The 27,538-nt window shown below is 41.3% G+C and overlaps 1 protein-coding gene across 1 annotated transcript; it reads right to left on the bottom strand.

The window, feature by feature from the left end:
* Positions 1-101: 101 nt before the first annotated feature.
* On the bottom strand, positions 102-27,538 carry jcadb (junctional cadherin 5 associated b). Its single transcript, XM_084410489.1, has 4 exons — positions 27,380-27,538; positions 21,678-22,168; positions 5,358-10,840; positions 102-4,851 (listed from the first exon to the last, which is right to left on the bottom strand). The coding sequence occupies exons 2-4, from the start codon at positions 22,025-22,027 to the stop codon at positions 4,817-4,819; spliced, it is 5,868 nt and encodes a 1,955-aa protein (XP_084266615.1). The 5' UTR covers positions 22,028-22,168; positions 27,380-27,538; the 3' UTR covers positions 102-4,816.

The following is a 27,538-nucleotide window of genomic DNA, read 5'->3' as shown; positions in this document are numbered from 1 at the left end:
CACATTAAAGGGTAGAGAAGAAAAAACATATTCAGTATATTTTTTTAATGTAAAATGTCATATTTAAATAAGAATTCAACCCATGAAATTATCCCAAATAACAAACAAAAATGTGGTATACTTAAGAATAGCATTATTAGAAATTAAATTACATTATTTAAAACAGTTATAAATTCATATTGAATACATGCGTTTGGCCTTGTTCAACATATGCAAATTATGAACTTCAAAATATGAACTTTAATAAAGAGGGTTAACTCCAAACATAGTTATGCAGATCATATTCAGATATATAATCACAGCAATTAAATTGTAGAAAATGTTTATTAAATTTGATTTTTTTTTTTTTTATCCTTATGTCACATATTTACATTTCAAATGCCTAAAACATTTACAAACATGGAACCAAACAATTATGTATGCAAACCATGATATCCAGAAATGTCCAATGATTTAAAAAAAAAGAAAGTAACCCATGACACTCTTGGCATGAAAATGCAACAGCTTGTGTTTTCAAAACAGACAGTGTTATCATTACGACTCCCGTTACAAATGAAAAAAAAAAAAAAAAAAAACAGTACGATTCAGTGGCTTTTTCACATTGAACTCACTCTGAATGCTACAATGGCAAAATGCTACATAGTTCATGAAAACAGTTTGAAATCATATAACAGTTATGGCCTTTTTCAGTGAAGTAGGGAACAGATCCTGTCAGTGTGCTACACATCTTACTTTCAGTCCAAACGTTAGCTTATCGTACTTGCAAAGAAAGAAAGAAATATTTGGCTGTGATCTAAAGACTGTTTACTTATTGATTAATTTATCATTTCTTTATAGAAAAACGTTGGTACGAGCTCATGATGATAACAGTACATGATTCTGAATGGAAGACGTACAAATGCTCAAATAAAATAAGGCCACATTTAGCTTTGAACGGAATCAAGATCAAACAAAGTCACTTTTAATGTTGCAATTTCCTCGCTGTATGCACTTTGCTGTAACAAGTTTCTAGGCAGCTGTGAATGGATGCACTAAATTTATTGATGTTTATATAAACTGAATGAACATTACAACTATACAAAGCGTCAAATATCAGCTGTGGGCCTTTTTCACTTAACTGCAGCCTTTACTACAAGCTCAAAAAGCAAAATCCTGTAATTCATGTCCAATGTTCGCAACGAGAGCCCCTAAAATTCGAGAAGCCAAAATGGGACATGCTGCAGGTCTCATTCTCTCTCTTAAATGTGCCCATCGATTGTTTTTTCTTTAAGCACTAGAAAATTATATAATTTTCTTATCATTCTATACAGCAACATAATACTGCCAACTTGATCCAAGAGCGAAGAAATTAATTATTATGGTTAAATACAAAATATCTTTTAAAATATTTAAAATATACTTTTATTTTATACATTATGCAGACTGGTTAACAATTTCAATGATAACAAAAATAAGTATTCAGTGAAATGCATTTTTTTTTTTTAAATCACATGGATGGCACTATGACAGGGAAAAGCAAGCGAACACACACACACACACATGCACGCTCGCACACTCTTTCTCACAACTTTAAACGCTTTTCTGTGAGTGACATTTGGATAGATGACACTTTAACACAAGTACATCCCGCTTCCCAGATTTTCTACAGCCAATGAGCTTTTGTGTTGGACAATATTGCTCAAGCTTTCATGCATTATGATGTCAGAAAGTATCACATCTCTCCATTCCATAGCATATTGTATCTTAGAAGTTTCATTTTTCCTATATTGTTCCATACATATCACACATTACCATAGAGTATCTTTCACCTAAACTAATCCAAATCATTACATATCTATAGAGCTGTCCTCTACTTTGCAACCATCTACGTTTAACAATTAAAATTATCTGTACACATTTAGCTTGTTCATCGAAACACTCGTGAGCATTTATTGCTTCCCGAAGTTACCTGGGGGTTTAGGGTATACAGACACGCAACATTACAGTTGCTAACGTGTCTTTGTGTTTGCTTTTTGACCCTGTTTTTTAAAGTCTACATCGCCTGAATATAGTTCCCTAATTTAAAGTCGCACCTGCGTGAAACCTGGGTCACACAACATCATTCAAGGTATTTGATATATCAGACAAACATTCAAAACATGATGCACATTTCGACACTTGAGATATCAAACATTTTGGTGGTGTTTCAAAGTAACTCCTTAGGCTTATCGTTACTGGTGTGTGTTTCAAAAAGGCCACTCGATAGCTAAAAATTCTCTTTGAATCCAATCACGATAAAAATATGTTAACAAGGTGCTTTTAAAGTTGATACATCAAATACTGAAACGCTCATCCAACCCAGGTCTCTGTTTGACCTGCAATACATTACTGGTTTTAATTGTTACTGTACAAAGCTCTCCACACTCAGGGACATACGTTACAGTGTGCTGAAAAGTTCTGGTAATAGGGCACTATGGGTTCGAACCAAGAGCGATACGGTTTCTTTGATCGATTCGTCGGAAAATGAAAACAGTTCAGAGCCATTGAGCGTCGTCTACCACCTTGTGTGGAACTCGTGATTTGGAGCAGAACAGCTCAGGTGACACATAAACATGAACAATAAAAAAATGAACGAATAAATAGAACAGTCCTCGTAAAACTGCCATACTGGTTTTGGTAAAGTAAAAAAAAAAAAATTTATACCAAAATTTAAAAAGCGTTTACAAAACATTCATGTCTGCTCAAACAGAACCACATTGGACAGAGGGGTGACCACACCCCTTGAAAGCACTCCACAAACGGACCACATGTTCCAACAAACAACAAGAGAGGTCCAGGATGTCAACAGAGGAAAGGCTGGCGGGACGAAGACTCACTGGGGAGGATGGGAAGAGGCTGCCCCCCATGGACTGGTTTCATGATGGACTGATGAATTTGTGAGGTTTTAAATGGGACGAGGAACATCATGCACGGTGCTGCTTGAACATGGGAAGAGTTATTAAACCATGTTCCAACCAGATGGGATGTAATAAACAAGAAATAAAAAGATTCATAAATTAAAAAATAAATGCCTAAAGAAAACACTATTTTTTTCAGGACCATTAGATATTTTATTTATATATATATATATATATGTAACGGACATAGGCCAGTGAGAGCTGTGCGTGTAAACCTCACTCCCCTGGCCTCAAGAGGCGCGCTAGCGAGTGGTACTAGCGGCCGCGGTCTTTAGCGGCATTGTTACTGCGTCCGCCTCCCACACCGGAGACCCCGGTGTAAGAGCAGGTAGAGTAGGACTGGTTACATTTGGTGCCGTGATCCTGATGGGAGTGAAGTTTAGGGGGGTGAGTGTAATGGGCCAATAAGAGCTGTGTGTGTAAACATCACTCCCCTGGCCTCAAGAGGCATTGCTAGGCGACTGACGCTAGAGGCTGCGCACCCGTCGGAGACCCCTATTCAAATCCCGGGTGGAGCGGGTCAAGTAGGACCGGATACATATACATATATATATATATATATTTAGGGTTAGTTACTTGTAATTATGCATAATTTACTGTTATTTCTATAGTAACTACATGTATTAACATATAAATATGTCACCTTAAAATAAAGTGTTATCAAAAAATACAATTACATTGTAAACGCACCTGGTTAGGACATGATATTATGATATGGCTTGCTTAAAGTCAGGAATTAAAGCAGCGCGATTCAGCAAGAGTGTTGGGATACACACATATGCTAGCTTGGGATGATACCAGTGAGAGTTGGGGGATGTTGTTAACTTAATAAATAAAGAGTGATTAAGGTGTAAAAGACAATGGAAATCAATTGTGGTCATAGTAATTAAGAAGTGTAGCAGAAGACCTTGAATACAGAGACAAGAAGTTGTTAATACTGGTGGGATGATTTAGTAAGTGTGATGAAGACTTAAACAAATAGCTATATTTCAAGTTATTAGCAAACATTGGTGCGCAGCGATAACACTGTCTAGACAATGAAGAAATTAATGAGATGTACACAAGGTTAGTGTAGTAAAAGGTAAGTGTGAAGACTGAGTCTTTGAAAAAAACTTTGATGGAGCAGGCTAAGATGTGAGGAAGGAGATGGCTTGAAGAAAGACAAAGTTGTGAAGATGATAGGTTGTTTGCAAGGGGTATAAGAGATTGTAGCTGGTTTTAAAATTCACTGATTGTTCTGTAATTTTTGAACAGTCAATACTTTCTTCTTTACAAAAGAAGGTGACTTGTTTTTTTTGTGTGTGTGTGTTTTTTTGGTCACACAACAACATTTTCATTGTTGCTGAGTAACACACCAGACAACGTCCAATAAACCAATCTTTTAAGGAAATTGCAGGGAAAGAAGAATGATGAGGATGGTGAAAATGGGCAATGATGAGAACCGTAACATATGAAAGGGGTGGGGCATAGTTGGGAACCTCCTTCTGGCAGTGGAACAGCAACACTTAGAAAGCCAGCAAAGCTGGAACTGAGTGGGCGTGGAGTGGAGTTGATACACAATGCTCTTGTCGGAGTAGAAGGCCATTTCAGATGTCTCAGTGTGGTGAGGTGTTTAAATGTGTTCTGAATGCATGTGAGTGTCTGTATACATGACGATGACTTTGAGTGTTTCTGTGTCAGTTTGTGTGTGTATGTTTATGCACAGACATGTATTAGAGAGAGACGCATCGCTCAGTGTCTAATGTTGTGTGTGTGTGTGTGTGTGTGTGTGTTAATGTCTGAGTATGTTTCAATAGCATATGAGGATGAAGGCATTTAGCAGACAGCCAGGTCACAGTGCTGGAGGCTGGCCCTTAGTTGGATGACCTCTGACCTCTAGGCTACGACCTCTCCACCTGGCTGGGCTCCTGTGACTCTGAAAACGCCAACAGAGCAGAAATACATAATGTAAATATCTGAAAGTGTGAAAATAGCATTACTGTGTGCATGTACTTGATGTAAATAAGCTGAAAATGTGTCCTCCACTCCCAAGTTTTAAGATTCAATTCACTGCAATTTTGTCTTTGTGAAAAATAATAATAATAATCAATGATTGATGGCTGATAGGCTTGAATTCAGTTGAGTCAAGTTTGGTAGGCACCTGAACTTCAGGAGGAGGCCTCCCTCTAGTGGCCATTCAGCATAATCAACCAGGACTTGTAAAAGTGAGATTATTTTATAAAAAAAAAAAAAAAAACATTTACAAAGGTCAGCAAACCCTCATAATTGTACTTTCTCAACCAATTTTTCTAATTATATTAGTCTTAGTCGATATTCTTAGTGATATTAGTCAATCTTAGCATAAATTGCAGATTAAAAAGTACATTTAAATTTGAAGCTAAGGTCAAGTGTAGGACAAATGCTGCTGTAAAAGTTTCTCACCTTTTAGGGTTGCCTGATCGTCTTTCGTTTCTTTAGGTTCACTGGTGACTGCAGGGAGGGTGCTGCCTTCTTTATCCACTAATTGAGTGATGTTTGAAGAATCCTGTGGGCCAGGAAGGGGGCATTCTTCCTCCCTTCCACAGTCTCCCCACCTTCCCACCCCCTGCAGTCCATCCCAAGAGTCTGAGCTACGAAGGCTTAGGCGTCTCATTCGTGAGACAGTGTCCACCTCTCTCATGCGGGCAAGTCTCTCCTCTGAGCCATGCCCGGGCGGGGCTATAAAAAGAGCCTCTATTCTTTGGGAAAGTCCACGGCTCCGTCTATCTACACTTGAAACCTGACCTTCATCTGGACCTTGACTCCGGCCCTTATCAATGCCTTCGCCAGCAGCAACTTGTGTATGCTCCACTTTATCAGCACTAGAGGCAAGACTGCTATGATCGTCATCGAGACCCTGTTCATGCTTAAGTGTTTTTTGTTTCGTGTCCGAATCTACCTCTTTGTCGCCAGAGTCTTGGGTATTTTTATCTAACTCCCAGTCTGAATCATCTGTGCCTTGCCCATCAATTCCACACCCACGCCAACCCCCCAGACCTCGTTTTTCACCACCTCCTTCCTGTCTGTCATTGTCTAAACCCCACCCCTCCTCACCAACACCCCATCTTTCAGCATCAAGGGAACGTCTCTCTCTGGACCAGAATCCACCTTGGCCCAAACTTTCCCCTTCCCACCCAGCTCTCTCCCAATCCAACCCTAGAGACAATCTACGATTAGTGTAAGGTAGCACAGAAAGGGGAAGGTGATCTGGTGGAAATTCAGGACGTAACTCTGAATCCAAACCTGAATGAGTCCACATTGCAGCCTTATTTGGCCTCAGGGTCACATTTGGTTCTTTCTTTGCCTCTGAGGCAGTATCACTCTTTTGCTCTGTTCCTTCAGTAACAGAGTCTTTCAGCTCGCATTTCTTTTGCTCTGTTTCTGTCTTTTCCTTAGAAGTGTCCTCTTCTGTCACTTTTTCTGTCACTTCAGGTTGTTGGCTTTCAGGTGTCTCTGTTTGCTCTATTTCGGTCTCTTTTATTTCTATATGTTTCTGCACAGTATTGGTAGGATCGTCTTTTATTTCAGTGGCTAAAATGTTGTTTGCTTCATTCTCAACTGACTCACTGCCAGGAATGTCTTTATCACCTTTAACCTTGTTTGACTCATCAAGGTCTACTGCTGAACCCTCTCCTGTAATCAGAGTAGCAATATGCTTTTCAGCTAATGAAAGCTGCATCTGCCAGTCAGCAGGAACCTCAGGGTTAGCCTCTAAACCTGCTTTGTCACCAACCGGCTTTCCGGTTGCAAGGCTACAGAGCACACCCCTGTTATTAAGGAACCTGTTAGTGTGGTTTGTTACCCTCCTAAAGCCTGAGCTTCTTTCCTCTCTGAATAATGAGACAGGCTCCTGTCTAACTTCTAATGCTGAAGAACAACATGGCTGCTCAGAATCTATGGGAGGCCTACTAGGTATGGGCACATGCTGTGGGGTTTCGATGCTCATGGCACTTCCTGGTTTGGATTTGACAGAAGCTCGGCTAACGGCCCCAGATTCTCTGGCCATTTGCAGAGTTTGACAGATGTGCTCGTAGTCTGGGGGGCTGGTTAGAGTGGAGGCATCTTGCATTGGCTGTCTGTCAGCCCATGGGACCTCGGCTGCCATGGAAGAGGTGGAGGAGGTTTGTGCAGTCAAATCGTCATCTCTTTGGGTCTCTTTGGGGGCTGGGATTTCCAACTTTACTGATCTGCAAGCTTTGCGTTGGGTTATCTGGGACATGACTGTTTTGTAATCTCTGAAACCTGGTTCTGGTGGGGGAGGAGCAGGACAAATCTCCTCTCTTAGCTGTTTGCTGAAGCTTACACTCTTCCCAGTTGATGGTCGGGAAAAGGCACTTTTCACCTCCCGGTATTCTGGGTCACTTCCGGGTACCAAGCTTGGCCGAAGAGTGGTTGCAGGAATTCCAATCGGATCTGAAGACAGCCTTGATTTAATGCGGTCAGGGATTTGCATGGAGGAACGGTTGGGAAGGTTATTGCTGGCAGTGCTGAGCTCCAGGATATCTTTGTAGGCCTCATTAAGATCCTCAATGCACTGGTCTACACTGGGGCGTTTACTTGCTTGGTCTTGGGCCTCTTTATTGATGGTTTCAAGCTCCTCAATGGCATCCCATGGTCGCCGGCACACTGGCTTCAGCAGGAACTGGCCAAATGCCTCTGGGTTTGGCCCTGAGGCTGACTTTGCCTCTTCAGTCAGATCTGATGGTGGGGACTGAGCAGGAGGCTGTGTTGGTGGGGGGGGTGGAGGTTGAGATGGAGGTTGGGTTGGAGGTGGGGGTGGAGGGTGTGGCGGGGGATGTAATGGAGGTCTGTGAGAACCTGTGCTCTTGGTGAAGGTACCTGTCCGTGAAAAAGCACTGTTGCTGGATGGTTTTAGGCTTTTCTGGCCCTTCATGGGATACCCGTAAGGGGTGCTGGGGTCAGGACCTCCTGAGGTCGGTGGAGCTGCTGGAGTCGGTGGAACGGATGGCACTGACTGAACTGATGGAGCCGCCAAAGCCCCAAGAGCCCCTGGGGCAGCCCCTGGGGCAGCCCCTGGAGCCACTGATGTAGTCTCAGCAGTAGCTGTTACCTCTTGGGCAGCAGGAGCATCTTGTGCTTCTGTATTTGCGGAACCTGGATTTGCATTGTTCTTTGTGGGCTCAGGGCTTGTTTGGGTCTCCTGGTCACGGTACTGGTCCCCTGGCCAGGCCCCAGAATACCTTCGAAGCTCATCATGTGGATTTGGCTTAATGATCCTAGAGCGTGAGTTCCTTCTGCGATGAGCTCTCCTTGTGGCTATGCTACTGGACCCACTGCCAAGTGTGAGTGCTTGTAGTTCCAAATCAGTGGAGGTGGTGGATGTGCTTTTGAGGCTTTGGTTTGGCAGGGAGCCAAGGGTGTTGCTGTTTTCGCTGGAGGAGCTTGGAGGAGGAGGAGGAGGAATTGGAGGAGAGACTGGTTCTTTCTCTTCATTGTTGTTCTGATCTCGAGATTTTGCACTGGACTGTGAAAGGGGCACAGACACGAGACAGAAGATAGTCTCACTGAGTTTCTTTTTCACACTCTTTTTTTCAGGTTCCTGGACTGGTTCCATCTTTACAGTTGACACACTTTCTGAGGAACCTTTATCCATGGATTTATCAGCCTTACCAGACTTGTCAGTGATTTTCTCAGCTTTTGTCTGGTCTGTACTACTATCTCCTTTTGCCTGCTTGTCAGCCTTAATCAACTTGTCAGTGAATTTATCAGATTTACACTGTTTTTCTAATATTTTATCTGCTTTAAGTTGTTTTTCTAAAATTCTATCGATCTTCAAGTGCTTCTCTAAGAGTCTTTCAGCTTTACTTTGCTTGTCTGAAATTCTATCTGCTTTAATGGGCTTTTCAGGGATTTTCTCTCCCTTGACTTCAGGCTTAATTTGTTTGTCTGTATATCTGTCGGCCTTGACTTGATCTGGGGTCCTGTCTACCTGTATCTGGTCAGATAATCTTTCCACTTTTATTTGTTTGTCTGTAAACCTGTCTGGCTTTACTTGATCTGTAGGCTTATCCAATTTGATTAGGTCTGTAACTCGATCTAGTTTCACTTGCTCTGTTACTTTGACTTGATCTGTTCTTGTCTGTTCAGCACCTCTCTCCACTTTGACCGGCTCTGTAACTCTCTCAACCTTGACTTGGTCGATGACTCTGTCAGCTCTAATCTGCTGGTCTATACTTCTGTCTGTTTTAATGATTGGTTGCAGGGGTCTGGGCTGAAACGCTATGGGGTACTTGGCACAGCTCTGGTCAGATGCTACAGTTTCACTGCCCTTGTTCATCCCCTTGTGCCAGCGGTTAGTATTCTCCTGTTCAGTGAGAGCCGGTTTGTTAGTGTCCATGCTAAGACTCGGTCCCTGTGAAGGGAGAAAGGCACTATCATGTGTGGATTGTCCTAAAGTTGCAGCGCAGGGAAGCTCTTTGTTGACGTGTCGGATCTTGTCCGCGTCTGTGAGCGAGTTTCCACAGGGCCCCCCTGAGACATGCCTGATACGCGGGTCATCAAATGGGACATACTGCACGAGTCCTGGGCGGCTAGGTATGACAGGCCCTGGATGCACAGGCCTTCTTGGAACTACTGCCATGCTCCTGTCTTCACGCCGTTCTGACCACGACAATCCTGAAGTCCTGGAAAACCACTGGCCCATCTCTGCACTCACAGGCTCACGTTTCCATCGGACAAGAGCAGAATCTGCTCTGTAGTTCTGTCCACTCCTGGGTGGCAGGAATCTCCTGTAGGAGGGGGGTGGGATGTAACCAGGGGGCTCCATGCCAGTCAGTTCATGGTAAAACAGATCTGCCCTATATGCTTCTGGTCTTAAGAGCTCAGCACTTTGGGAGTAACAAATGGACCGGTCTCGTAGCAGTTCTGAGCTCTGAGAGTAACAAAGAGATCGGTCCCTTAACAGGTCAGCACTATGCGAGTGGCTGAAAAAACGATCGCGCAGTAGTTCCGCACTCTGAGAATGACTGACAAATCTGTCTCTTAGTGGTTCAGCACTTTGAGAGTGGCTGACCAAGCGGTCTCGAATTGGCTCTGCGCTCTGTGAAAAGCAAATGGACCGATCTCTTAGAGGCTCTGCACTCTGAGAATAACAACCAGACCGGTCTCTGAATGGTTCTAAACTCTGAGAGAAGCACACTGAGCGGTCTCTGGATTTGGACACAGGTTCAGAGGACAACGTTTCCCAGCTCCCCCTGTTTTGCTGGTGAGTCTCATAAGACGGGGGCTTGACGGGGCGGCTGAACCGTGGCTTTGGTACAACTGCAGAGGGAGTATGACTTTGTGTCTGACCACTCCACCTCTCCCCTGCTTGCCATTCACTGTGGTATCGACCATATGGAGCGGAGCTGTTGCTTCTTTGTGTAGGGGGCTGATTTGCAGCACCAGTTTGAGGCAGATCTCCATAATGAGGATCCTCGGGGGAAAGGACTCGAGGGAGAGACTGGGACTTAGCTCGCACTGTGGCGGACACACTGCCCTCTGCTGGTCGCAGGCGGTGTTGCTGCTCCTGAGACCAATGTTCAGCCTCCCCATCTGACAGCTGCCGGCCCAAGCCCACTGCAGGGCGCCACTCCTCTGTGCCCAGGCTCTGGCATTTTCTCTCTGCAGTCACACGTAAAGTCTCTGGGCCTGAGTCTATTGGTTCCCGTATCCATGGGCCTTCCTCCCAGCGTGCCAGTGGTCTCTCAGCTCTTAACTCCTCAACAGCTAGCACTGGACCTCGCCATAATCCTCCAGACACTCTGAGCTCCCTGGGATCAGCATAGTCCAATAGAGCACTGAAATCCTGTCCCCTCCTTCTCCAGAATGAAATATCTCGCTCATCTGCATGTTCAGAGAACGTCAGGCTGGGAGCATCATAAAACCTAGCAACAGAGACAAAAACAGTTCATTAAATTTTCAAAAACTTTGACAATGAATTCAAAAACTTTGCAATGAATTACTTTTGTTACAACAGCTGCTTTTTAAAAATGAAAAAGCCTCACTTTTGTGGCCTTTTTCCATATTGAAATATAAAGCTTACACAAATTAAAATGGTGGTATTCTAACAATCAGAAATTGTATCTTTAATGTTACAAACAGATTAGGTTGCAAAACTGAATAAAAATTATATAGTATAGTCAAGGAAACCAGTATGGCTGTAACACCATGGGTTACTTTATGTCAGATATGTCATAGTTGACAATGGGCTTAGAACAGGCAAAACAGGGAGTAGAACATAGTAGATATTTTTATATTTGCAATAACAGCCAATAACAAAATTATCTGAAATCTGCCAACAATTAATGCTGATTAACAACAATGACAGAGAGAAACTTATATGCGTTACAAGCAATCAGTCATTAAAGAAAATCAATATGTAATAAAAAAAAATAACAATATGTTAATTTATAGTTGCTGCATCAAAAAATAGCAGTATGGCTGTCAACAACATTGAAAGCATGCTAGTAACACTGTCAAAATAATAACAGACATAAAATATGTTTGGAAAGTTGACATGTTCTGCATTGTGATTTGCTATATTCCAGCTAAAACAATTTTGAAACTAGGCTTAAACTATGTTGCCAATTCTACCCAAAAATAAACAGTGTGTGACCACAATCTTGACTATTCATGAATTAATGACTTTTATGAGCAGATTCTTGTAATGAATCTCAAAAAAAGACTCACAAACTCCAGCATTATTGGTTTGACAAATCCTTACTCTAACAAATATTGCACTGAATTGCAAGATTTGCACTGGTTACTGAATTACTGAACTGCAAGTCATCAAAACTTTCATTCACATACACTTCTAAATGCACCAAGAACTTGGCACAGATAAATTATACATAGATAAAACTGAAAAGAAAATCCCATGTAAGTATCATATTGTTTGTAGTGAAAGGTAATTTTCAACACTCTAAAATTACAAAAATTTAAAACAAAATTAAAAAGAAAAAAAGAATCAAGAGAAACCCTAAACCTAAACAAGAGTACTCAATTAACCAAGACTTGTAGCTCTCTTAAAAATGTTAAAGCTTGCAGTCGGTTTCAAATAATTAGGTAGCCAGTTTCAAAATTTTGCCCACTAGAAGCTGCTCTGGTGGATCTGCTGCACCACTGCAGTTTTGCAGAATAATTACATAGAGGAAGGCCATTTAATAATTTGAACACAAGCTTGTCAGCGAAAATGAACAAAGCTTAAACTTTTATATTTACTTAAGAAATGACAGTGATGATCCATTGTTGGCTTCCTATTGAAAAATGTTCAAGGCCCTGTTATAAAGACATTCGTTTAGTTATAGACTGGTTAGTCTGAGACCAAATGGTCAATACATATGACATACAGTGAGAATATCACTGAATTTGAAAACAACAATTAATCACCAACAATCAAATTTTAAGCAATTTCTTATCATCTTAAAAAATAAGATTGGCCTTAATCATTTTACATATCTTTTTTCTAAAAATCTAAAATCATTCCTATATATTTCTTCTCTAATAATTGTTCAATAACCTCACCGTTAATTCAAGTTAATTCTATTCTAGTTTTTTAATTGAAAAACATAAAGACTTTTTTTCTTTTAGTAGTAGTATTTATTTAAGGTCAAGCAAGAAGCATCAAGCCAAGCTGACACTTTTTTAAAAATGTCAACATCAACACAATCTTTACCAAATCCATTATTAGCATATTTCTGAAAGTCATTAATAATATAAAGACTGAAAAGAATATGGTTCCCTGGGAGAGTCCTAAAATTTTATGGGGTCTTATTATTAATCACATTTCACATGGTTTTTAAAATATGCATTTTACAGTGATGTGTATTATGAAAGTTATGAAAACTTAAGTTTGTGAGACTTAAAACAGTATAATTATTGACTAGTTGACTTATTCATTTAACAATTACAGGTCTTCATCTTCATCTACACATTCACACAGACCTTTTGTAATAAATCGCAAGGCATTTAAATAATAATAATACTAAAAAATGTTACATTCAATATTTTCTAGATATGCACTAGTCGAACGGCCATCAAGTAGAAACCGTCCGTTTTTTGCTCAACAAGCGTTTTTGAACTGTATTGCAATCATATCCAAACATGGAATTGTGTGGAAATATTATGAAGGCTGAAAACAGGACGTTAACACAAGCTAGAGATGGGACTCATTGAATATGGATGTAAAGAGGAGAGGAGATATAGCATATTTTCACAAAGCTAAAATCAGACCATTCTGTTTTTGCTTTAAATCTTGAAATTGTACAATCTAATTCAAATCAAAAACAACTGCTCATGCTACATGTGTGTAAAATCTTTGTTTAGATCGTGATTAAAATGTAGCAGTTGCCTCTAATTTCAAATGGCTACAGATCTTTTTAAGGCCTGTTTTTTTATTTGTTTGGTCTGTAATAAGGTAAATAAACAACAAATAAATTTGCCCATTTGCTTATAAAAAAAATCTGAATCGGCCATGAAAAATCATGACTGTGCATCCCTAATATTTTCCACTATACGTGTGATTGCATTCACATGGCCGATTCCTTTCAGATTACATCAATGTTGTTGCCAGTCTTGATTTTTGTGATAAATCACAGTGGAATGGATTAGCCAACAACATGAAATATGGATAAAATCTTGTTTTTTAATTTTTTATTAGGACAGTCTTCAACAGCAGCACACACATGGCATTACATCCACCAATATTTCAGTGGTCTCAAAACATATTTAGGCACATGTCAGTTGTTAATGTGATGAACTACCAGGTGAACTTGATGGGAACTGACTGAACATCAACAATACATCACCACAAGATGCTAAATTCTTGGCTCTGAAAAGTGAAGTTACAGTAGTTCTGAGAAAAGCTTTTGTTTGCAAATAGCACTTGATTTGATATTTTCTTTAATGCAATGGTGTTCATACATTTTTAATTCACGAGTTCACACTTACAAATATAGTTATCGATGTTAATAAAGAACTTCTTCATTGCTGGCAAACGGTAGAAGGTATTTTCAGGTTTTATATCAGGATTTGCATTTTCAGGTAAATGTCAACTTAATTCAGCACTCTTTTTGGTCTCACAGTTTTGACATATTACTGTCTGTTTACTGAGAAAGAAACCGCTTCAAATGATTCACACCGAGAATGCATCCAAAATACCTGGTAGCTCTGTTAAAGTTGTTAAAGCTTGCACCTTTCACAGAGAAGAAAGTCTAAGCAAAGCACATTTCGCATCGCAAGGTAGGAAGACGTCAAAGTATGTTCCATTCCGTGACCGTTAAGCTGAAAAAGAAAGATGCCTGAAAGTCATGGTTCGTGGTCAGTTTGTGCGTAAATGCACGTTTTTGACCAACGTTTTTTTAAGTAATTCTAGTGAGAAATTATTATTGTAGTAAATAAATATTCTCTTAGTTGTCAACAAAGCTCTCCCTATTTTGCAGTAGATCATTAAACCATTACACTGCCTCAGATGTCTGTCCGAAATCAGTTTCATGAGGTACATTCATCTGCAAATGTGCATAGAAAACCATTTCCTGATAGGGCAGCGAGGCAACAATTCAGCTGCCAAAGTTCCCTTTCGAAAGGGAACTCGCACTGCATCAGAACGCTATGGGGAATGCTTATCTAATCACGGCAATCCTATTGGCCAGCGACAGCCTATGACATCATCACTAGTGCGACCCAGAAGTATATAAGGGGAGCCTGGAGAACATGGCAACATCATTTCGTCTTCAGGGACTGTTTTGTTTGTACGCTTCAACCTGAAACTTCTAAAAGGCTATCATGGCTTGTGAAAAACGCTTCAGGAAGCGTGTGCATCCGTATCTAAGATATTGATACTTGATGACATACAACTTGTGTGTTTATTGTTTGGGGTCAGAGCATCCACGATCAGTTCCCAAGGGATCTGCTTGTGCAGATGGGTGAGTTTTTTCCCTTGAGAAAACTCCACTCTCGTCTGCTCTCTTCTCGAAGGAAAAGGGGGACAGACATCTGTACCAGGCGATTCAGGTCCCGCTCGCGCTGAGGCAGAGCAGAGACTGGAATCGTGGGGTTTTTCAGAGGGAACTCGCTGAGGAGGTTGAGAGAAGTTAATCTCTCACGCCCTTCAGAGACTCGCAAGAGTGAGCTGCAGGATGAAGATGTGTTGTCACTAACATCCTCTGATCCAGCAGCAAATGCTCTGCTGTGTATAAAAACAACCAGCCCAAGAGAGCAGGAGATGGCTGATGAGGGTGATGAGGATATACAGCCCAAACCCTCACGGCCACCCTGCACCACGTATGTTAAGCTGTTGAGTGTTACGGAACGCACTTCAACGATGCTTCTGATGTCGTTGGAGCGCGTGAGGGAAGAGACCGCTCGTGACAGACTTCACGAATGGTTTCTTTCCAGCCATGAAGCTCCAGATCTCGTGAGCCTTCCATTCCTGCCAGATCTACACAATGAGATTGGGAAGGCATGGAAGAACCCATATTCAGTGCCCATTCATTGCCATCAGCTCACTACACTGATGTTGAGGGGATGCGCAAACACGGGTATGTGTCGATGCCCCAATTGACGAGATGTTCCCGAACTGTCTCACTGCTGGAGAGGCATCGACACTAAGTGCTCGGGCCCTGCCTCTTAAGCCACTAAAATGTGACAGCACGCTTAAATGGCAGGGCATACGCGGTGACGGATCTGGTGATGACTTGTACACAATTACGGTTTTGCAAGCATACCAGGCTGATCTGCTGACAGATTTGAAGCATTTAAATCTCACCCCAAGCGCTTCTTGCATCAGCCTGAGGCTGGACCTATTATGAGTTATTCCTTCAATTTGGAACCCTCCTGTAGGTCTGGCGTCGGGTTTGGTAGTAAGTGTGCTCTTTCGTGCTCTTATCGTGATAGGCCTCCATTTTGTGAATGTCGTTTAGGCCATCGCTCAATGGGCAGCAGGTTGAGCTCTATAGGTCTTCTCCCTTTACGTGAGTTTTTAGTAAGGTTGAATGATTGGCCACGGTTCCCTGTTAGGAAGTATTAAGGGGGTGTTAAATATGGTTTTCATAGGATGGTGAAATTAGGGCCCTTAAGTTCCCATATATAGGTAGGCTATGCATACCCTTCCCATAGGCCTCCTCTTATGTTAGAGTCGTCAGGCTTATATAACGGGTAGTGGCAATCTGTAGTAGTGAACAGGTTGGATGTTCTCTAGTGAGGCCACCGTTCATCCGAGCACCTAATAGAATTTTTTTTGTGTGAGATGGCTTCCTCCCTATTGGGAGTTATTCTACTGAGGCCACCACTCTGTCAAGCTCCAGATAGAGCTACAAAGTCAAGCATTGGCCCTCTTCGGGCCACCTTGATAGCCACCTTATACTAGAGCAGCAGTTCTCCTCTCACTTTAGAGAGTCTTTGATATTATAGTGTATATAAATGTTAGTGGTGTCACAGGGTAGATAGCAGCATAGGTTGCAGGCTATCTTCAAAAAGCCTCCCATGCATTTATCTCATGGGCGTTGTCAGGCCTTTTCGCTCTAGAAAGTAAGAAGCAGTATGCTCAGGCCTCCGCCCTTTAGAGCTGAGTATTGTAGCTAGTTTATCCTAAGTTTACCTTTTTTTTGAAAAAAATTAAATAATCTGCTGAGACACTTGAATATTAATAATTCAAGTCATAAGGTTGAATGTCGTTGGCTGCTTATTGTGGCCTCCATTTCCTTGGGTTTAGTAGAGAATGAAAAATCTGTCTTGTAAAACTACAAGATAATAGGCCTTGACCCTGATACAGTCCTCAGGATCATGCTGATAGTACTCCCCTTGTTAAGGTCTTTATTTAGAGTACTTTGCTACCCATAGCTCGTATGATATCACCCTTCACCACCCAGGCTCAGGTAGAGACAGATTAGTTACTCCCTCCCACTCGGAATGGTTGAGCCTGGTGGATCACCCTTAGAGCCGAAGCACTGCCTGGGCTGACGCCCATGACATTCGAAGCTGTAGGCCTTACAATAGGCCTCCTCGATAGTCCGGTAGTGTAAGATTGTACTCCCCTTGCTTTAAAGGGTCGATAGCACTTCTGCTGAGTACACTGCCTGTTGGCAATGTAAACCTTAGAGCTGGAGGCGCTCCCCTTATTAGGGTCCCTTTCAGAGTGCCCAGCCTCCACAGGGCTCTGAAGCACTCTGTAGATCCAGGATCGAATAGAGTCACTCCCCTTGTTTGCAAGGGTTAGAAAGCGCTATGCTTAGTTCTTCTCTCCAGGATGCCCGTCTCTATGATCCGGTCTGTGAGTGATTACTGCCACTACCTGCAATCCTCACTATCGGATGCCTCCACATGTAAGGCAAGTAATACTAGAGACTCTGTTTTAAAAAGCACTGCCCGGGCTGACGTCCGTGAAAGTCGAAGCTGTAGGCCTTACTGTAAGCCTCCTTGATAATCTGGTAGCGTAAGATTGTACTCCCCTTGCTTTAAAGGGCCGATGGCACTTTTGCTGAGTACACTGCCTGTTGGCAATGTGAAATAAGTATAACCAGGCCCACAGAGATGTCTGTGAGAGCACCTGACTTCTGTGGCTAGCTCTGCTAACAGTCCCGCTATCAAGTAGTTAGGCCTTGACAGGCCCCCTTGAAGGCAGATCCCCAATGAGTTGGATGCTTAGCATTGCAAAGGCAAAACCTAGCCCAGAGCCTGGTCAATACTTATCAGGTTTTGAATATAGTGTTCCAGAATCTATCTGAGGATCGTTCTGTATGAATACTTAGCTCCCTAAGTCTGGTCGGAAGGTCGAAGGACTCTCACAAGGCCTCCCTGTTAGATCAGCCCTAGAGCTGGAGGCGCTCCCCTATTAGGGTCCCTTTCAGAGTGTCCAGCCTCCACATGGCTTTGAAGCACTGTGTAGATCCAGGATTGGGTAGAGTTACTCCCCTCGTTCGCAAGTGTTAGAAAGCGCTATGCTGAGTTCTACTCTCCAGGATGTCCGTCTCTATGATCCGGTCTATGAGCGATCACTGCCACTATCTGCAGTCCTCCCTATCGGATGCCTCCACAAGTGAGGCAAAATATGTTAGAGACTCTGTTGTGCAAAATATGTTAGAGACAGGTTGTTGGCAAGACTAGGTCATTAAATTAGACCAGGTCAGCCTCCCTGGTGGCATGTTGGGTTGACTTCATGTCCCCCTCAGAAAGTGACTGGACGGGACTCCTTTGGACCCCCTGGCCATATTCCCTTAAAGGAACCCCTTCCATGGAAGTTGTTGGTTCCAAGGCCTTTGAGCAGCCTTGGTAGGCCTTCATTGTATCGGAGGCCTCTTTGAGGCTTATAGCTTGGGCAGTGGCCGTAGGGAATACTGTCACTGACAGCCTGTATGTGACCCGAAGGGGGAGTGTTTTTGGCATTTCAGTGAAACTTCCGTTTTTTTAATGTTTTTGTCACAGCCATAATTTGGCATGCACTCCCCTCAGCATGGCAGCATGGGTAGATCGTTCCCCATAGCGTTCTGACGCAGTGCGAGTTCCCTTTTGAAAGGGAACGTCTCAGGTTATGACTATAACCTATGTTCCCTAAGAACAGGGAACGAGACACTGCGTCTTTCCGCCATGCCTCGGGGATGCCTGCTGAACAGTCCCCTCAGAAGATAAGTTGTTGACATGTTCTCCAGGCTCCCCTTATATACTTCCGGGTTGCACTAGTGATGATGTCATAGGCTGTCGCTGGCAAATAGGATTGCCGTGATTAGATAAGCATTTCAGACACCGGTTCATGTGGAGGCGTTCCCCATAGCAGACACCGGTTCACGTGGAGGCGTTCCCCATAGCGTTCTGACGCAGTGTCAGAATGCTATGGGGAACCTATGTTCGCCTGTTCTCAGGGAACATAGGTTACAGTCGTAACTTGAGATGTTTTCGGATGCAGCCCGAGTTTTTGCTACTTTACGATTTAAAAGAGTGATTCACTCACGAAATGTGCATCGATTCGCTAGTTCTGATTCTAAAAAGATGACAGAAAACACTGGAAATAGACGGTAGCCTATTTACTGTTTTTAAAAATATTTTTATTTCAATTGCTGCAATTTCTTTCCTTTTAACTTTTGGTGACATATTAATGGGTTATGTTAGATGACCATCAAAAAAGTAGGTTAAGTGAGGATTTGAACTCTAAATAAAAAATTTCTAGTAAAAAATTGGACATGAATGCCCTCTCAAGTCGTATTTACTGCTGGGAAACTCAGGCCTAGTTTCACAGACAGGGCTTAGATTAAACCAGGATTAGACCTTAATTAAATTAGGACATTTAACTAGTTTTTATAAACTTGCCTTAGAAAAAAAAAACATTACAGGTGTGCATCTTGAGACAAAAAAAATGGATATATCAGTGGAAGTTGCTTTCAATTAAAACAGCTCAAACATGCATTTTAGTCTGGGACTAGCTTAAGCCTTGTCTGTAAAACGGAAATTTGTCTTCCGAGTTTCCGAGTTTCTGAGTTGGGCGCACCATAAAATTTAAACATGACAGAGGGGAGAACGTTTGCTGCTGTGAGTGGTTTCTTTAATTGTTTTTTCCACAACAGCTACATCGCCTTGGCTTTTCATTGAAGTACTGCATATTTATTTACATGAATAACCATTTGAAGCATATTATATGTTTTATACACAGGGAAATCAGCTTATATTTGATTCCTGTTGATTCCTGTTCTTTCCAACAACAAAAGCACAAGCAACGACAAAAATGTGAATTTGTGAAAACGGTGACGTCATCAAATAATAACCTCCGCATCTTAGCGACATTTTGACACTGTTTGACTTGGTTCAGCTTCACCAAACACAAGGCAAATGTCGTCCACATTGTACAAACAAATGCATTCAACCTTTCTGCTAAGAAAGTAACTGTAAGCATCCAGACTGCGACATGATTTTACCGCATCTCTCGTGTAGACGCAGTCAACCAGATAATGATAGATGTCTGGATAAGATACCTCAGGTAAACGTTAAATGTTCTGTGTGAAAAGTTTGCAACTCAGTATAGGCGCGTAGTGTTTCTTTACAAAGTGACATCGCCAGCTACTGGCCTGGCATGAATATTACAGCATTTTAATCGTTTTCACAGATCCGTGTGAACTGGGATCATTTTGACATTGTTGTCATTTGTACGTGAAAAATGGAAAGGAAAAACGTTTATAGTACATCGTTGTAGTGTTGTCACGATACCAAAATTATTGTTTCGATACCGATACCAAGTCAAGTATTGCGATTTCGATACTTTTTCGATACTTTTCCTGAAAAGGGAGAAACACTCTCAAATATCATTGCTGTGCTTTATTTTAAAACCGGGACAACATTCTAATCATATAACACACTAATAAATGAACATATGAACAGCAGATATATTAAACATTTGAACAAAATATGAAATATCAAAATATAAAAAAATAATTAGAGCAATGACATTCAAGGTAATTTTTTTAAATAAATTTAGCAGCATTTTCTCATTTATCATAAGAAACATAAGAGCTTTATCTTGATTCTGAACTTTGAATACAAATATGAACAGCGATTATATTAAACAATGTTTAATATTGGTAACATATGATAAGCCTCATTGGTGATATATTTGACATGTGGGGAGATAGCTGTGGAATATAGCAGCAAAGACAACGTCGGCAGTGTTGACGGCAAAATAGGCTACAGAATAATTCGTTCTGTATTGAGAGGTGCAATATTTGAAATTCGATTATATTTTTTAAAATTACATTTATATTGTATTTATGTCAAAACTTTCAAACATCAAAATGTCATTTATTAATATGTATTCGTGTCAAAATGACATAGAAACATCTTTTCCTATTCTATTTTGCCTGGGAACGCTTCCAACACGCGAAAAATAGGCGTCGGTTCTATTTATAGCATGCACGCATTTTCCGCGCGTCTCGAGCTGCGCCCAGACGCGTGTGTCACCCAGGTAGTTAACATGGGAGCCGAAATAAAAACGGACACGACACGCAGCCAGTGTGTCGCCGGCCTTACAAATCTGGAACGCGGTCATTCTTAGTAGTATGGATACTAATAAATTAAGGAATCGTGACGTTTTTAATTTCCGATTTACTTTTGAAGTATTGGTGCACCGTGCAACAGAGCAAGGTAGGCAACTTACTTCCATATGTCACTCCTCGCGTCATCAAGTCGTGGACCACTTGTGCTCGCACATGCAGCCATCTCGCTGTAGTGTTTTGTCACATCATGACACTGACAGCGGCAAGTTCTTTGCTGCGTGCGTCAGGAAAAAAACACAGACGTCCATAGGGAGGTGTTTTTTTTTTTTTTTTTTTTTTTTAAGTATCGATACTGATAAATTTAGGTATCGCGACGTTTTTAATTTCCGAGTATCGCGATACTTTTGAAGTATCGATACACCGTGCAACACTACATCGTTGTCATGTAAACGTACCCTCAATCTAAAGAGCCATTCACACCAAGAATGATAATTATAACAATAATTTAATGTTTTTATCATTCATCAGCTGAACTTTTTTTTTATTTATTTTTTTAAGTGATTCCAATGATGTCTGTGACATTTTCGTTATAGTTATATAAGACTTCCCTGTTCTCAAATAATTAGAACGATTATTAAAAGGTGATGGTTTTTGGCGAGAACGCCCCTAAAACAGATGCCACCAATTTTTGAAACATTTAGTTTCTCAACATGACTCTTTAATGTGGACCCTTATGACAGTGCACACTTACCCACTGTCTGTAGCTAGAGAGTCACCCAAAGGTTGCAGGTCACCAAGGAAAGCAACAGGAACCTCCAATCTCCGTTGAATCCTCTCATGGCCCTCATTGATGTTGTTGTTGTTCTCTGGATAGGCCTTCACCGGTGCCGGTCTGTACACCACCGTACCCGCTTCCGCTCCCCCCTCTGTTGTCCCAAATCCATTCAGAGTTCCACCACCACCAGGAGGCCGGTTCTCTACGTTGTCACGGCGACATTCGTTGTTTCGATTGTCATAAGGCGCAGAGGAAGAGGAGGAGGCAGGGCCGCTCCTGGGCAGTTTGTATCCATGAGAGATCAGCAGGTCCTCCACACTGTACATGGTGTGCGTGTGTGTGTGTATGAACAGAGCTGGAAAGGGAGCCCAAAGGTGTGTGTAAGTGTGTGTGTGTGTGTGTGTGTGTGGCCTATGGGCAGTGCTGGTGCAGCAGGCGGGGACACAGCTGCTCAGCAGAGGCCATCACTGGAGAATAAGAGAGACAGAGAGAGATAGAGAGAGAACATTACACTCTAAAACAATAACCATCTGCTCTGCAGAGACCTTACCATCTTCTTGGTTGAGCACATGAAACTTTAAAGCTACATACAGTATTTATTCGTATGATATGATGCGGCCACACCCCGTCAGGTTATTATATGACCAATGCACAAAATGCTTAAAGAAGTGCAGCTTAAAGTCACTGTGATGCTCTGCTCCCATCTTACTGACATAATCTAGGGCTGCATGGGTGATATTCTTCAACAAGATACTCAACGTATCAGAGGAACCCGAACTTTGATCATAGAGTCATTGTTGCCAAGCAGATTTCAAATGCTTAATGCAAGAAATAAAATACAGTAATGATCCGGTTCAAAATTACCAAGGTGTGTTTTTCACTGTTTCTGTGAACAAACGGAAGAATATATTGAATCATTTTTATTTACTGTATATACACTTTTATAAGAATACATAGTCATAAATAGCAATGTTTACAGTACTTACATATATTTTTAATAAAGCATTTTTAAAATGGAAAAAATGGCACTTCAGTGTTTTTTTTTTTTTTTGTAAATGCATTACAAACGAATTAGTTTTGAATCAATCAATACATTGAAACAGACAGTTAAAACGGATACACAGAAATCTAACTCTAATGGCATTTTTTCTACTGAAGCTTAAAAGTATAATTCACCCTAAAATGAAAATTCCGTCATTAATTACTCATGTCGTTCCAAACCCATAAGATTTTCATTCATCTTCTGAACAAATTAAAATATTTTGAGTGAAATCTGAGTGCTTTATTCCTCCATTGACAGCCTATGCAACAACCAGAAAGGTAGTAAAGACATCATAAAAGTAATCCATGTGACTCCAGTGGTTTAATCTTTAATTTTATGAAGTGACACAGGTGCTTTATTTACAAAAATATTAATCTCCAACGCATGTTGTGTTGACACGAGAGCAGACACTGTTGCGTGAACGTGTGTTGGAGATTAATATTTTGTGCAAACAAAGCACTCACGTTGCTTCATAAAATTAAACTTAAGCCACTGGATTCACATGGATTACTTTGATGTCTTTACCTTTCTGGGCCTTGAAAGTGGTAGTTGCATAGGCTGTCAATGGAGGGACAGAAAGCTTTCAGATTTCGTAAAAAAAAAAATCTTCATTTGCCTTCCGAAGATAAACGAAAGTCTTACAGGTTTGGAACGACTTGAGGGTGAGTAATTAATGACAGAATTTTCATTTTTGGGTGAACTAACCCTTTAAAGCATTTCTGCACCACAAATGCAACTGCAAAAATAATGTTTTCAAAAAGGTATCCTGAAAGAAATAATGTAGTGTGGAACTTGTTTTTATTGTGTAAACCAAAACCAAGAGCATGCATTTAAAATAATAATAAGTCATTTTGATTCCATGTTGACTTTTAACCGCAACAGTTCTCTCATAAGAAAAAACATAAGTGCCTAAGTTTCAATGAATAGTGTTTATCTACTATTACTAACATGCATATTTAATACAGTAAAAATCACACACACAAGAGACTTAGCCTACCTACTCACAAATCAGCAAATACTGATTGCTGAATTTATATCTTAATAGTTGTTCAATAAATAATCATATGAAAACACTCTATCTGCATAGCTAAGAGAGCAACACTGTGTTTCCATGGTGATTTTTAAATTACTGAACCACACCTCTGTGCTGAATGTATCCTAGCAGTAACCTTTGGTCCCCACAGTGACCTTAACTTGACCTTGAACTATGCTTAGAGAAAATGAGAGACAATGACCTTGACTCATGCTCGTAGGAGCTCTGTGTGCGTGTTTGCATGTGTGTGTGTGTGTGTGCCGAAACACTATCTTGTTTTCTTGAGTAACACTCACACCGATTTGATGAGTGGCATTCGGTCAGGTTGAATTCACAGTGAGCCATGCAATACTGCCAGCTACGCTTGAGGCTTTGGCTAGATCCTTCTCTAACTAGGCAGGAGCCTGCTTACCGTCTCTGCACTTTTTTTTCCCGTTGTCAACACACACACACACACACACACACACACACACACACACACACACACACACACACACACACACACACACACACACACACACACACCTGACCTCTGGATGACCTCTGTGGAAAATATGTGCATGCATTCTGCACTTACAGTGTATTAGATGAATGATATAGCCAGCAACCTGTGTATACTTTATCCTGTCTAATGATACTACAAAACAGCATGCAATGCATAAAACATGCATACTTTTTTCACTTTGTTTCTGTTGGTCGTCTGAAAACCTCGTTGTGGGCAGGTTATCACATTGCAGAATCATTAAAACCACTGACGCTTTAATAACCGATGTAAATTAGTCAAATATGGGGTTGAAATTAGAGTGAGGTTGATAGTGCATTTCCCCTGCCAGCTGCAACTGTGATTGGTGTGGTATGGGAGTGACATCATCACTGTGAGCAGCCAATCATGTTCCACTGAGTCTGAATCAGCTGTAAGCAATTCTGAGTAAAAATAAATAAAGAGTGAAAAACTAAACAATGCTGTTTGATACACAGCTCTTGCTCTTATACTGCCTGTGACACAGTTAAACTAGCCACCTCCCTCCAGTACTGCATTCTGAACAATACGAATACGAATGAAGGGACCATCGCAGCGTGATCGTATCACACCACAAAGTAGTGTTCCCTGTTCAGTCGTAAGGATCAGGGAAGAGAGACGGCAATAGTCAAAGTGTGATTTGACCATGACAGCTGCTGTCAATGATAGCACATCGGTGTTGCTGGGTAGAAAAAGGGGTGTTGCTGCCTCATGTTGATTGAATATGAGAGTGTCACAGCATCACCACTGGAATGGAGGTTCATAATTACAACCATTGACTGTATCCCAGAGGGGGACTTCACAAAACACTGATCTGACATCATTTATCTAATCTCATCATTTTCAACTCTTCTGTCATACTAACATTTCAATTTGCACCCTTTAACAGGTATCATGTATGTGCATTATGCAACAAAAAAAAAACGTTCACATGTAAATAAATGATTTTTTGTCTTATAATTTATCCTTCATTTAACATTGATCATTGAAAAACTTAGAAAGTTGAAAGATAATATGAGAAAAAAAATCACTACAATTGTTTTTTAATGATTTTATGGTTTTTTTTTTTCTGCAGATCTTCATTACATAAATGCTAAGACATAAAGATGGGCTATATTTTACATGCCTATCATCATGACAACAGCAGCTTAGACACAAGTAAGATAACAAACACAAACTTCATAAACACACACCTACAGGAAAGACAAATCACAATGAAATGTTTTTAATATCTCAAGTGTTTCTCTTTGTCAGCAATTATATGGGGAGCAAATTAAGTCACTCAGACAGACAGTTCACGTCAAAAAATTGAAATGATGTCACAATTTATTCATCCTTATGCTGTGTCTATCCTGTATGACTTTCTTTCTTACATTAAACACAGAGGGAGAAGTTGGGCAGAATAAAAATCTCAGTCACCATCCGCTTTCATTATATGGCAAAACGATGCAATGAAAGTGAATGGTGACTGAGGCTGTCTTGCTCCACGGAAGAAAGAAAATCATAAAAATTTGAAAGCGAGTAAATGATGACAGAATATTCAAAATAGGATTTGATGAAAAAGAAGCATGTAATCTCACATGTAGTTTCTCAACAGTCTCACAAACAGTGCTCAGATTCACCACCAATGAAACGCCTCGTATATGAACTCAAATATTTCTCATCAAATTTTCCAAGACCAAATTATTTGAACCATGTCATTTACATTAATTTCTAATTCTATACTCATATACCCAACAATCCTCTCATTTATATTTCAACCAACTACTTTCAGGAAAAAAACAAACATCTGCAGCAAAGTTGAAACATAAACCATAATGGACTTTTAAATGAAAGTTAATTTAATCCTGTCAAACAAACAACTTGTCCCCTCACAACATCACATCACCTCCACTTCTATTTCTGCTCACTTCTATCATAGCGTTCATTAATTAAGAAGTCCAGCGGGTCTATTTAGAGCTTGAGCACTTCACCATGGACAACAAGCCTAATATGTTTACCTTTATCTCAGTGAAAGGATTACATAAACACCTGAACATGTGAAGATATCAAAGCTGTAAATGAGCAACGTCTAAGCAACACAATCTCCCTGTGGGCACACACACTCGCACACACACGCATTGGTCGAATGCACTGTCTCTAAGGAGCAGGCCCCGCTCGATGCTCTAGTGTCGGGCACACAGGTAGCTTCCGTCAGCACATGAGCAGGTGATAAAATCACCCCTCCATCACTTTTTACAGAATACACTTTTTAATAGGGGGCGAACAGAGATTGAGTTATTAAGTTAAGTGTGCCATAATTAATTAAGAACTTAGCACAGAGGGAGAGAGGTGGGGTAGAATGGGCAAAGCAGAGCAACACCCAAACGCACCAGCCATTCCCTACCCTATGAGAGGGGATGTTAATATTAGAGCAAGAAGCCCAACTCTAATGCAATTTCCACCTCTCACTTATTTCATTTCGCTGAACATCTCCACTGCGCCACAAACACACGCAGCTCCTGATGAGCATCAACGCGGCGCACAAGCGCGTAATATGACCTACAGCATCAGCACCAGCAGCATCAGCAGCGCAAACGTGCTATGCTGGCAAAGCCATACTGCAGTGTGTGCCACGGTATACATCAAACAGGCCGCTCAAGAATGCTTTTAAAAGTCAAAACGCCCCGAAAAAAAAAAAAAAAAACGCACGCATACGTAGCGCAGCGCAGCGCCGCAGGTACAGAAAACACATTGCACAGACTGAGTGGGGAAAATACGCTGTCATAATCCCATTTCAAATTTTACATATCCTCCCATATCAACATAAACACATAAATGGCCTAGACTCGCACCGGTAAACGCAAACGCAAGGTGTTGGATGCGTTTTTCGGCTCTCCGCACCATTTGCAGATGCGTCTTTTGCTTGAGTGTGTGTTTATCTTTTGCATTAGGTGGAAAATACACAGGCACGCGCGCGCTCGCGCTATACTGCTCCTTAATGGAAAAAAAGACATGCATGCACGCGCCGGCTGCAGATGTATGTATTTGGTCGTTAAAAGACGCGACGCGCTCGGATGTCATTTCAAATGTATATGTCTTACCTGGTGCTCGTTTGCGCGGCCGTCGCAGTTCGCCTGCGCCCAGCGTCAGAGGCTGCAGGACGCTTCAGCTGAGCATGTCTATATCAGCGGGCTCTCCTCCTCTCTACGCGGAAGGAGGAAAAAAACGGCGTTGGCGACAATGGTTTCTCCCGAAGTGTG

The sequence above is a fragment of the Rutilus rutilus genome (assembly GCF_951802725.1).
Source record: "Rutilus rutilus genome assembly, chromosome: 6".
NCBI lineage: Eukaryota > Metazoa > Chordata > Actinopteri > Cypriniformes > Leuciscidae > Rutilus > Rutilus rutilus.
Note: the sequence above shows the minus strand (reverse complement) of the source record. Positions and strands in the feature narration are given on the sequence as shown.

What these genes read in the sequence shown, in the direction of transcription:
- jcadb (XM_084410489.1), bottom strand. Translation starts at nt 22,027, where the DNA reads ATGTACAGTGTGGAGGACCTGCTGATCTCTCATGGATACAAACTGCCC. An exon ending in TCTCTAGCTACAGACAGTGG is followed by an intron (nt 10,841 to 21,677) that starts GTAAGTGTGCAC and finishes CTCTGTTGCTAG; the next exon opens with GTTTTATGATGCTCCCAGCC. An exon ending in CGATCAGGCAACCCTAAAAG is followed by an intron (nt 4,852 to 5,357) that starts GTGAGAAACTTT and finishes TGGCGTTTTCAG; the next exon opens with AGTCACAGGAGCCCAGCCAG.